This window comes from Sabethes cyaneus, chromosome 1, assembly GCF_943734655.1.
Source record: "Sabethes cyaneus chromosome 1, idSabCyanKW18_F2, whole genome shotgun sequence".
Classification (NCBI taxonomy): domain Eukaryota; kingdom Metazoa; phylum Arthropoda; class Insecta; order Diptera; family Culicidae; genus Sabethes; species Sabethes cyaneus.
Window position 1 is genome coordinate 98,724,625 of NC_071353.1, and position 12,448 is coordinate 98,737,072.

The 12,448-nt window shown below is 44.9% G+C and overlaps 1 protein-coding gene across 1 annotated transcript in view; it reads right to left on the bottom strand.

Moving 5' to 3' along the window:
* LOC128745097 (ataxin-1) overlaps window positions 1–12,448 on the bottom strand; it is a 44,059-nt gene that overhangs the window by 6,013 nt on the left and 25,598 nt on the right. Inside the window, exons 2-4 of the mRNA XM_053842083.1 lie at window positions 7,604–8,002; window positions 6,725–7,534; window positions 1,742–1,958 (exon numbers count right to left, since the gene is read on the bottom strand). Of these exons, the coding sequence (XP_053698058.1) occupies window positions 1,742–1,958; window positions 6,725–7,534; window positions 7,604–8,002 (1,426 nt within the window). The remainder of the gene's footprint in view (window positions 1–1,741; window positions 1,959–6,724; window positions 7,535–7,603; window positions 8,003–12,448) is intronic.

Sequence of the window (12,448 nt, forward strand, 5' to 3'; positions counted from 1 at the left end):
AATGTTTGAATCAGCTCCACCGAGGCCATCCTGGTGTACAGCGTATGAAGGCAATCGCCAGAAGTTACGTGTATTGGCCCTCTATCGACGAAGATGTCATCGGTTACGTAAAAGCATGTCAGCATTGTGCATCGGTTGCTCGCTCACCTCCACACGCTGCACCAGTTCCATGGCAGAAAACTTCCGGTCCCTGGCAGCGGGTTCACGTTGATTTCGCCGGACCAATTGAAGGCGACTATTACCTCATTGCAGTCGACTCCCTTTCTAAGTGGCCTGAAGTAATCCAAACCAGGCGGATCTCTTCAATAGCCACCATCAGCATACTACGGGGAATTTTCGCTAGACTTGGAATGCCGGTGACCCTCGTGACCGACAACGGTTCTCAGTTCACGAGCGCTGAATTTGCCAACTTCTGTACCATTAACGGCATTGAGCACATTACAACCGCCCCATACCACCCACAATCTAATGGCCAGGCTGAAAGGTTCGTAGACACTTTTAAAAGGTCCGTCAAAAAGATTCGAGAAGGGAGAAAAACTATGGAAGAAGCACTAGATACGTTTTTGCTTACATACAGGAGTACTCCAAATCGTTGTGTAGCAGAAAACAAATCACCAGCTGAAATCTTGTTCGGCCGTAAAATTCGCACTGATCTTGAGTTACTTCGTCCACCATCCGTGCGTGCAACGAATGATAACAACAATAGAATCGATAATCAAAGATCTTTCAATCGAAACGAAGCTGTTTATGCAAAAGTATACAACAAAAATAGTTGGAGATGGTCCCCGGGTGTAGTTGTGGAGAAAATCGGTGATGTGATGTACAACGTGTGGATAGAAGGCCGCCGTCTGATCCGTTCGCATATCAATCAGCTTCGATGTCGTGTGTTGGATGGCACAGCGTCCACTATTTTTGAAGGTTCGCAAACAAAGGAGTTGCAACAGCCTTTCCCACTGGATATTGTATTGGCCCCTTCAGTTTCACCTAAACCAACCGAGGCTACACATGTAAATCTACCAGCAGCTGACTCCACTCAGTGTTCGCGCTCTTCGGCGACCTTACAACCAACAACTCCTTTGGGTAAATCATCAACTCCGCAACGCCGTCCGTCTTCGGATACAATATCGAATTTGTCACCTGCTCTGATGTCATCTGCGTCCTCATCGTTAGCAAAATCATCCGAGTTTGAGTCGGCAGTCGAGATGGAACCAGTGGCTACTCTTCCTCGTCGATCTTCCAGAATTCGTAAAACACCTCAGTGGTTCGATCCGTACCACCTGTATTAAAAGAGGGAGATGTTGGAGACGATTCTGCAGCAGCGATGGTAACACTGGATTCGCTGCTTCACTTTAATAGGCTCTACTGCGGCAGCTGAAGCTGTCACTAGCTGATGCCGTAAAAAGAACACCGATACACAGTTCCGGTATAAGCGCTAGTCCGGTCACACATGTTTTACATATATACGAATAAATAGTTTTAATCTGTACTTATTCGCTATTTCATATGTCTATATCCGAGACAACCCCGACAACTCTCGACATAATTCGAGAACCCAAAACAGTGCTACTTATGAGTAACAATTTTATCAATCAATTAGTATAATATTCACGCATTAAGAGGCAGATAAAGCCAAAATGACCCATAATTGTGTATGACCCATGATGTACATGTGATTAATATTACACGATCTCATAGTTCTTCGTATACCTTCTTATTTTAGGAAAATAGAATCTATACTTACTCTGGATCGGTTGTCGTCATAGCTAAACGTGATTATCACATTATTGTTACGTGGAGTAATTCTAACCGCCGTTGATTCGGCCAGCCTTAGGTCCGACGACTTTTCGGCCGTTTGTACTAAGTCTTCCGTTCTAACGTCTTCCACTCGCTTGCATTCACCCGCCAGTTGAATTAATGCACCCTTGGTAAAGTTTGTAGTTGATCCGTTCTCAAATGGTCTACGACAAAGAAATAATTATTATGTAAACCGATTAACACTATATAGGTAGGTAATTGTTTCAATTATTCGAGTGACATAAATTAAGAATGATACGTCTGCTACCATTTGTATGTAGTATCTCAAATGAAAGTGTATTAACACTTTTGTAAAAAGTCGTCCTTGTACACTAGGCCTCCATATACACTAGGCCAACCATTATATCTAAAAAATAGACTTAACGATGAGTTCAACATCACAAAATATTCGCTTTGTTGCGCAAAATAAAATGATATACTGTAGAGGTCCCTATAATAACTTTAAGTGGTCTCCCAACGCTCCCTAGGAAATAGTTGTATGAGCGACCCCCAATGTAATGACAAACACGGTACTGTAGTTGTACGTAAAATAAGTTACGGCTTGTGTGTATCTGTGAATGAATGAAAATAAGTTCGTTAATTCAATCACGCACTTACTAATACCAGATAACATCGCATGACACTGACTTCACATCAGTTCGAACTGTTTCTTCAGCACGTGTTGTTTGGCTTTCGCTACCATTGCTGATATTTATCAAAATATAACATGGGGCATAAGCTAAGAAGTGACCGCATTGTGAAATTTGTAGGACCTAGATATGTCAAGCATTGGCCGCGCTTTATTATCAGCTCCGATCGGCAAAACTTCCGCTTAAAGTGAGTGCCAAGAACACTGTTAAGCATATGTTGTGCTACTGGCAGAAAACGGCAATACGTAGTAAGCACACATCTCGAAAAGAGGGTGCAAAAGATAAAAGAGACTCTCTTCTGAAAAAGTTTTTCGATGTACCCAAACGTACGGCTATACTGGACATGCAGCAAAAAGCTCAATAGGAAAGGGATCCGATAGTAAAGCAAGCTCTGTTGGAGGATTAACAATTTCTGAAGAATCAGTAAGAAGGTCACCGTGATATACTATTGCTAGTTTCGATGGAGTTCTTGCTGGCAAAATGCTGAAATAACAGAAAACAGAGGAGCGTAAAAAGGAAAGACAAAAGCTGTTGGTACTGGCACAGAAAACAGATTAACAGGCTCGAAGAAAGTAATCGATTTTTGTGTAAAATCTGCCGGTGGCGCCCTCCAGAAATAGTTTGCCAAACGCATAAAAAATATGCATGCACCTTTACCAATATTACTTTGTGCTGCAGTTACATAGTAGCGATGGCAGCGACATCAAGTTTTAGTTTGTCACTTACAGCTCGAGGGGTGCTCCATCGTGAGATTACTCGTTGATTACATAAAAACCTTTTACACACTTTTCGTTAATTACCTGGTAGTCTGTTCTCTGTGGTACTGGTTCTCTTCAGTAGGTATTCTTCGGTAGCCAATTTGGAAACTACTGAAACATACTGAAGATCGACCACTACCAAAATAAAACTCTTCCAGTGAGTTCCAGTATCTCAGACCATAGCGTAGGATGGTCGGTCTCCGTGCCGAACATCCAAAGTAACGTGGGCGACGGTGGTTTAGAGGTCGGGGAGGAAGTAACGGTTACAAACGAGGAACTCATTGAGATCGCTAAATCCCTAAAGGTGAGCAAGGCACCGGGACCAGACGGAATTCCGAATATGGCCCTTAAAGCGGCTATTCTGGAGGCTCCCGAATTATTCGGGGCAGTAATGAGTAGATGCCTGGAAGCTGGCAACTTCCCGGACAGATGGAAACGACAGAATCTGGTCCTATTGCCGAAGCCGGGAAAACCTCCGGGTGCCCCCTCATCATATAGGCCGATCTGTCTGCTCGATACTGCCGGCAAGGTGCTGGAAAGGGTTATCCTTAACAGACTCGTACAGTACACTGAGGGTACAAACGGTCTGTCAAGGAACCAATTCGGCTTCCGAAAAGGCAAATCTACGGTGGATGCCATCTTGTCTGTCACTAAGACAGCCGAGGTGGCGATCCAGCGCAAGAGGACAAGTATTCGCTATTGCGCAGTTGTCACGCTCGACGTGAGAAATGCGTTTAATAGCGCTAGCTGGGACTCCATAGCCAACTCGCTTCGGAACGTCCAAGTGCCGGTGTCGCTGTACAGGATCCTGGAAAATTATTTCCAGAATCGTGTGCTATGCTACAACACGGAGGAGGGCCAGAAGTGCGTTCCAATCACCGCAGGGGTTCCGCAAGGTTCCATACTGGGCCCGGTGTTGTGGAACGTCATGTATGACGAGGTGTTGAAGCTAAAGTTCCCGGTAGAGGTGGTGATTGTCGGCTTTGCGGATGACATCACCCTGGAAGTCTATGGTCTATCAGAGAGGTTGAGTTGACGGCTGCCCACTCTATAAGCATTGTTGAAGATTGGATGCGATCCAGGAAACTGGAGCTAGCGCATCATAAAACGGAGGTCATCGTGGTGAACAACCGCAAGTCGGTACAGCAAGCAAAGATCAGTGTCGGGGACTGCACTATTTCGTCAACGCGGTCCTTAAAACTTCTGGGAGTCATGGTCGACGACAAGCTCAAGTTCGGGAGCCACGTCGACTATGCCTGCAAGAAGGCTTCCACAGCAATTTCGGCATTGTCTCGTATGATGTCTAATAGCTCTGCGGTATATGGCAGCAAGCGAAGGCTATTAGCCAACGTGGTCCAGTCTATACTTAGGTATGACGGACCGCTGTGGTAATCGGCGTTAGGTACCAAAAACTATCTAGCCAAGCTGGAAAGCACCTATCGTCTCATGTGCTTGAGAGTGGCGAGTGCGTATCGCACAGTTTCACATGACGCAATCTGCGTCTTAGCAGGTATGATGCCTATTGGCATTATCATCAGCGAAGACGTAGAGTGCTTCAACCAACGTGGAACTAGAGGCATACGGAGTACCACAAGATCGGCCTCGATGACCACATGGCAGCGGGCATGGTCTAATTCCACAAAAGGTCGGTGGACACACCGACTTATCCCGGAACTATCTGGGTGGGTCAACAGGCGCCACGGCGAAGTCAACTTCCACCTGACACAGATTCTGTCAGGGCATGGTTGCTTCAGACAGTATCTGCATAAGTTTGGGCATGCGGAGTCCCCCGCGTGTCCCGAATGCGTGGATGTTGAGGAAACGGCAGAACATGCTTTCTTCATATGCCCTCATTTCGCGGACGCGAGAAGCAGCATGATGGCAGTGAGCGGACAGGACACTACCCCGGATAACTTAGTCCAAAAGATGTGTTCCAGCTCGGACATCTGGGGAGCGGTCAATGCGGCTGCTACCCAGATTGTACTCGAGCTACAAAACCACTGGAGAGCCGATCAACGGCGAATAAACAGCCTAACTACCATAGTCCAGTAGTTATCTAAGCGAGTGCATTAAGCACAATAGCCTCTCCCTGAAGTAATACCGATAAGGTGGTGCCAGGGGGGATTGAGGCTGGAGACTCGAGTAGGGTTTTAGTGGGTCGGGATCCTCACGCCCCATTAGGGGGGTCGGGATACCTAAACCCCACTCCCTGAGTTATCTTCTCAGGTGTCTGATAGTACCGTATCTTCTAAGGTGCTCAGCAGATTTCCCAACTCGTAAAAAAAAATAAAAATAAAACTCTGCTATCCTAGTAGATTCAATAACAATGCATTTTTTTAAATACTAGCCAAAGTCGTGGAACTCTGCATACTAAAAGCAGCCTAAAAGCAAAGCCAACCGTCTTTACACTTCTTTATCTAACTATTTCTTAGGGACATTAAAAGCATATCATTTTCTTCTGCACGCCAGACATTTGAACACGGAATATCGGATGACCAAGCGTACGCACTATAGCAGCGTGTTTACCATTTCATGGTGAACCCGGTCATTCATATAATTTTATCTTAAGGTCCGTTGCGAGACCACTTAACGTTATTGTAGGGACCTTAACAGCATGTCAGTTTATTCTGCATAAGAAAACGATCATTTTGTGATGTTGAACACATCGTTATGTCTTAGAAATAAGGCCTAGTGTGCACCTTATTTACATTCGAGGTACGAGGAACACAGAGAAGTTGTTGTAGTATGAGAGTTAGCTACAATTATTATTAATTATATTTCTGTTTTCGGTTTATGGCATATTTGAAAAACACTGTCGAATAAATTAGAATGGTTCAGTCTTGAGTATTTTTCCTTTTGCCGAAAATCATCTGCTTACCGTTTGAATAAACTGATATTTATATTTTAAAGCTGTTTTAGTGGCATCGGGATCAAGAGAAAATTTCTTTACCAGTTGGTCTAGAAATACGATGCTATTCTAACAAACCAATCGCTGTATATTCGAATCTCAATGGAGAGCGACTGTTAGCGCCCAATGGTTATGTAGCACTAGCAGCTGGCTGCGAAGTCGAATAAAAGTATCTAGGTCAGCTTCCTTAAACGGAACGAAGCACCAACACTTTGCTTTGCTTTAGTGCTCCTTCCCAAACAGCAAAGATGCAGTGGTGGTGCAATGATTTTTCGGATTTTATATTCAAATCCTTCAACATACTAAATGTTTGGCTCATGACAAAATATGGTCTTTCTTGCAAATGTGATAACATTTAAAGATTTGAAATACAACTTTTGAAAAATGAATATTTTTATACTAAGTACTATTTTCATACGTTAGTAAATGGTCTAAAGAGTGATAGACGCGTATAGTAACAAGAGTAATAGAAATCTTGCCGACCGAGATTTGATAATGTATTAGTATGTTTGTCTAGTGTTTTCGTCAATAAATTAGATATTCAATCCCAGTTTCTTTTAGCCATATTGTCGCTTTGGAAAATTTAACTCATTGCTTATTTGTTACATACTCACCTAAAAATGGTAGTAGATTTCGTGATTGGAGATCGTCGCCTTGCCTCGCGATCACTTACAGGGCGCGTTAGAATTCGATGCTTTAATGAGCCTTCTTTTCCAGATGGCACCTTAAATTCGTTATCTGAAGGAATTTGCTCGAGTCGTTGACCATCTAGAGATAATTGATGTGGATGATTGCCATGGGGATGCGACGTTAAAGATGACGCGTGTGGCATTGAATGATGACGCTGGTTGGAAGACGATATTGACGTTGAAGACGACGTAGGTACAAAAGGTGCTGATGAAGGAGGTAGCGAAGGATAAGAATGGTGCCCTTGTGAGAGCGATCCTGCTACAATAGAACCAGATGGAGTTTGATGCTGTTGAAGTTGTTGAAGATGACTAGAGTGCTGATGCAGTTGTTTATGGTCTTGTTTGTTATCTTTCTCTGAATGGGTCGGGTGTGTGCCGAGATATTTGTTATGTAATGGATGCTCTGGAGCACCCGTCAGCCCGTTAAGATGGGATCGTTCTCGATCGGTGTAAGTACCTATGAGAGCTGACGATAAAGGAGATGGCGGCATTTTTGGACACCTCTCATCAGAGAGCATTTTGTCCTGAGGTATTTGCGAAAGAGAGGTAGGTTTTGAGCCATTCTGGCTATTTAAATGAGATAAGGAAGTAGATGATGGATACATTTTAGCCTTGTTTTCAGACGAACTGAATGTACTTGGAGCCAAGAAAGATGACGAAGTATATGCATCTCGTTGACCTGTTAAATACGTTGGTCGACCTAACATACGTGCATCCAAATGTGTCGCAGAATATCTGTATGAATGAAAAATGAAATCAAAAGTTTTTTATTTGCTTCACCAAATATATTACAATTTGACTCACCCAAACGGATACAATCCATAATTCAAACTAGGAAAGGAACTGGTATCCAAGGGAGTGGAAAAAAAAGGCAAACGGGAATTGGTGGGAGAGTACAGTTTTCCTATGTCAGCTACCGAAACTGCAGCGGCTTCTTTTTGCTGTTCTTGATGGCGTTGCTGCTGTTGCTGTTGATGCTGAAGCTGTTGCTGCTGTGCGTGCGCGCGAGCTTGTAGAGCACGTTCATGAAATTCATGACTGAATTGATTCAATTTGGCTGCACTCATCGCCTGAGAACTATGAGAGTTTGGAAGATTTGGGCTGACGGCTAGGTTCACCGGTCCACCCTGAGGTGACTGTGGCGTATCTGAGTATTTCGTTCTCGTTGAGGATAGTAATCCATTTCGAGGCGCTTCGTTGTATCTGAAATAGAAATATAAAAAATGACGAGTCATTTAAGGTAGTAATATTGACGAACTAAATACAATTTTCATACTACGCTAAGTCCAAACTCCAAGCTATGACAAGTCGGACGTTCTGCGCTTGTATCACTGACTTGTTGTCGTCAGAGTAATGTTAGCATCATACATTCAAAATAAATTTTATGTCGGAACATCCAACATTTGGTTGGTAAATGGTTGGATAACGCGTAAAACAGACCCCATTGTGGTCCCTAGACTCTTATCTAGCAACTCCTACCCCTACCTCCACGTGGTACCAGCTGGAATACAAGCAACCTTAGCGGAGATCGGGTAACCAACCCCGGTGGAAACTAAGGTCGTATACCAACAGGGGAGGAGGCACAGTGTGTCTCGACACCGCAAGATGGCAGCCCCATCACGAGACGCGGTAGCGTAAGCCCTAGTACGGCTACTTATCTAAACCAAAAAAACAACTTACAACAAGAGTCAAGAAATATCTTCTCGGAGTATTCGGCATGGACCAAGGCGACGAAATAAGGACATGGAATGGAGACTTGGTACCTGGAACTGCAGATCGCTAAATTTCGTTGGCGGCGACAGGGTGCTGCTCGATCAGCTAGAACCCCGAAAATTTGGCATTGTGGCACTGCAGGAGATCTCTCGCAAGGGCGAGAAGGTGTGGAGGATCCGTGGCTGCAGAGCCCGATTTTTCCAGAGTGGTGGAGCGACCAACGAGCTGGGAACGGGCTTCGTAGTGTTGGGCAAAATGCAGGATCGCGTAATGGATTGGAAAGCGATCAACGAGAGGATGTGCGTGTTGAGGATAAAATGCCGTTTCTTCAACTACACCATCATAAACGTGCATTGCCCACACGAAGGTAGACCCGACGACGAGAAGGAAGGTTTTTATGCGCAGCTGGAGGCAACGTACGACAGCTGCTCACCACGGGACATCAAGATCGTCATCGGGGATATGAACGCCCAAATCGGCAGAGAAGCAATGTATAGACCGGTGATCGGGCCCCATAGCCTGCACCCCGACACGAACGATAACGACCAACGATGCATCAATTTTGCGGCTTCCCGAGGCTTGGTGATCAAAAGCACCTTCTTTCCTTACAAAGATATCCACAAGGCCACCTGGAGATCACCTGATTAACGAACCTCGAACCAAATCGACCATATTCTCATCGAGGGCCGGTTTTTCTCGAACATCACCAACGTACGCTCCCTACGGAGTGCGGATATTGACTCGGACCACTACCTAGTAACAGTACATGTGCGCTCAAAACTATCGACGGTTTATACCTCACGACAAAGTCGCCCTCCTCGGCTAAACATTCGGCAACTAGACAACCCGCGAACTGCCGCAACCGCGGTGCTAGGTGTGGAAACCTCGAGTGCACGAAATGATTGGTTTGACGGGGAATGCCAAGAAGCGACAGAGAGGAAAAAAAGAGCTTGGTAACATATCTGAGCATATCCACGAGAGAGAATTTGGCCAAGTATCGACGAGCGAGGAATGAGTTGACCTTCTATCCTAAGAAGAAAAAAAGCGCCATAATGAGGACAGAGATCGTGAGGAGCTTGAACAACTATTCCGGGCTAATGATACCCGCAAGTTTTACGAGAAGGTGGACCAAACTCGCAAGGCCCACACACCAAATCTTGACATGTGTAGGGACGAGGGAGGGGATCTAATCACAAACGACCGACTCCCGGCAGAACTCTTCAAAAATGGTCAAGAACCGCTAGTAACGGCACTTCACTGGCTGATTTCAAGGATTTGGGAAGAAGAGAAACTACCGGAGGAGTGGATGGAAGGCGTAGTCTGTCCCATCTACAAAAAGGGCGACTGGCTAGACTGCTGTAACTACCGCGGCATTACGCTACTCAACGCCGCCTACAAGGTGCTCTCCCAGATTTTGTTCCGTCGTCTATCCCCAATAGCAAGAGAATTCGTAGGGCAGTATCAGTCGGGCTTTATGGGGGCCCGTGCTACTACGGATCAAATTTTTACTCTCCGACAAATCCTTCAGAAATGTCGAGAGTACAACGTGCCCACGCATCATATTTTCGTGGATTTCAGAGCAGCATACGATACCGTTGAACGCGTACAGCTATGGCAGATAATGCACGAGTACGGTTTTCCGGACAAACTGACGCGGCTGATCAAAGCTACTCTGGAACGAGTGATGTGCTACGTGCGCGTTTCGGGGACACTCTCAAGCCCTTTCGAATCGCGCAGAGGGTTACGGCAAGGGGATGGACTGTTCTGTATGTTATTCAATATCGCTATTGAAGGTGTGATCCGGCGAGCGGGCATCGAAACGAAAGGAACGATCTTCAGTAAGAATAGCCAACTCCTATCCTTTGCAGACGACCTCGACATCATTACTAGAAACCGTGGGACGGCGGAAGTAATCTACGCCAGACTAAAAACGGAGGCTAGGAGGATAGGGTTACAAATTAATGCGTTGAAAACCAAATATGAGGTAAGAAGAGGTTCCAGAGAAAGTAACGTTTGCCTCCCACGGACAGTGACTATTGACGGCGATGAACTGGAAGTGGTTGATGAGTTCGTATATTTGGGATCTCTGGTTACCGCCGACAATAATACGAGTAAAGAGATCCAACGACGCATTCAAGCAGGAAATCGAGCCTACTTTTCCCTTCGCAAGACGTTTCGATCAATGAGCATACGCCGCCGCACAAAGCCGACGATGTACAAAACGCTAATCAGACCGGTAGTCCTCTACGGACTTGAGACTGTAACTTTACTTACGAAAGACATACGTGCACTTGCCGTTTTTGAACGAAAGGTGTTGCGGACTATTTTTGGCGGAGTACAGACGGAAAGTGGAGAGTGGCGGAGGCGTATGAATCACGAGCTACAGGCACTGCTCGGAGAGAAACCTGGTGAAAGTTGGGAGACTACGGTGGGCCGGCCACGTCGCAAGGATGCCGGACGACTGTGTAGTGAAATCCGTTCTCTTCAAGAACCCCACCGGCACCAGGAATAGAGGGGCTCAACGTGCTAGATGGCTCGACCAGGTTGAAGCCGACTTGCGTGTATCGAGCCGCGCAACGAATTGGCGACGAGTAGCCCAGGACCGAGTACAATGGACAGGAATTCTTGATACGACAAGAGCCACCCCGGCTCTCGGCTGAATAAGTAGTAAGTAAGTATGTCGGAACATCGTGAAAAGTTATGTAATTATTTTCCATTAAACGTTGCATGTAATAAGTACGTGAATACAAGATAGTTCTGTCTTCACAAACTAGCGGTTTCTATCTCGTTCAACGGTCGTTCGCAGTTAAAAAATGATACCTACAGTGATATTACCTGGAGTTTCAAGTTATGACTGTACTATTAGTGATATCAGTGACATCGATCAATCAATCGAAACATCGAAATATTGGAGGAACTCGTAGACACAAAGACGCCTAATCACGCTAACTGTTCTGAAAACAAATACCGTGAAATCAACTGAGATGTTAAGAGGATTTTTTGTCAGATTAGGAAGCGATTTCATCGAGGCTATATAAAACATGAAAATAAGTCCAGCAATCACAAGAAGAGCGCATATATTGATTTTATCTTTGCGAACCTGCTAACAAAGTCTTATAGAATAATTTAGAACTTTAAACATAAATACATCGGAGCTAGGGAAATTGATGTAGTCGAGACGATTTCTTATTATTTATCCGAACCTCATTTCGCGGAAACCCAATTCGCGTTGACCATAACGTGGAGCATACTGTTTAATAGAAAACAATTTCGCGGAAAGTACCATTTAGAAGAAAACTTTTTCGCGGAAAGTACCATTTCACGGGAATCATCTTCTCAAAAAGTACTGTTTGGGGCAAAACATTTTAGCGGAAAGAAATTTTTAATGGAAAACTACTATGCAGAAAAATCCTTTTACGGAATCTATATTTTTGCGGTAAGCCCTATACTACGCAACATGCATAATGCATAGCAGAGGGTGCTAACGTGCAAGCAAAATATATCGAACAATGGTTTTTAAACGATTTTCTTCCATGTGTCATGGCAGTTCGTCAATGGTGATACGTTCCCGAAACGGCGAGTAAACAAATGGCATAGCTGCCTTCCATCTTTGTAAAACTGTGGCTGGTCTTCAAGTACGTTCGAAAGCTGCCACCCACGTCAGAGTCGGTGGTTGCAGACTCAGATGTCACATTCCTGACTAACTCCGATCTGACCCTGCACCCTATCCCCATCAAGGATAGCGGTACAGCCTTTGTCTGGCCTCACTGGTTACATAGATAACCATGAGACCATAAAGGCGACTACATACTACGAGCGAAGATAGCGGCTTAGAGTTGGGACTCATAAGCAGCGACCGAAAATGGCAGATTTCCCATTAGCTAAACCAGAAGCATATTCTCCACCCTTTTTACATATGGGAATCGATTTTTTCAT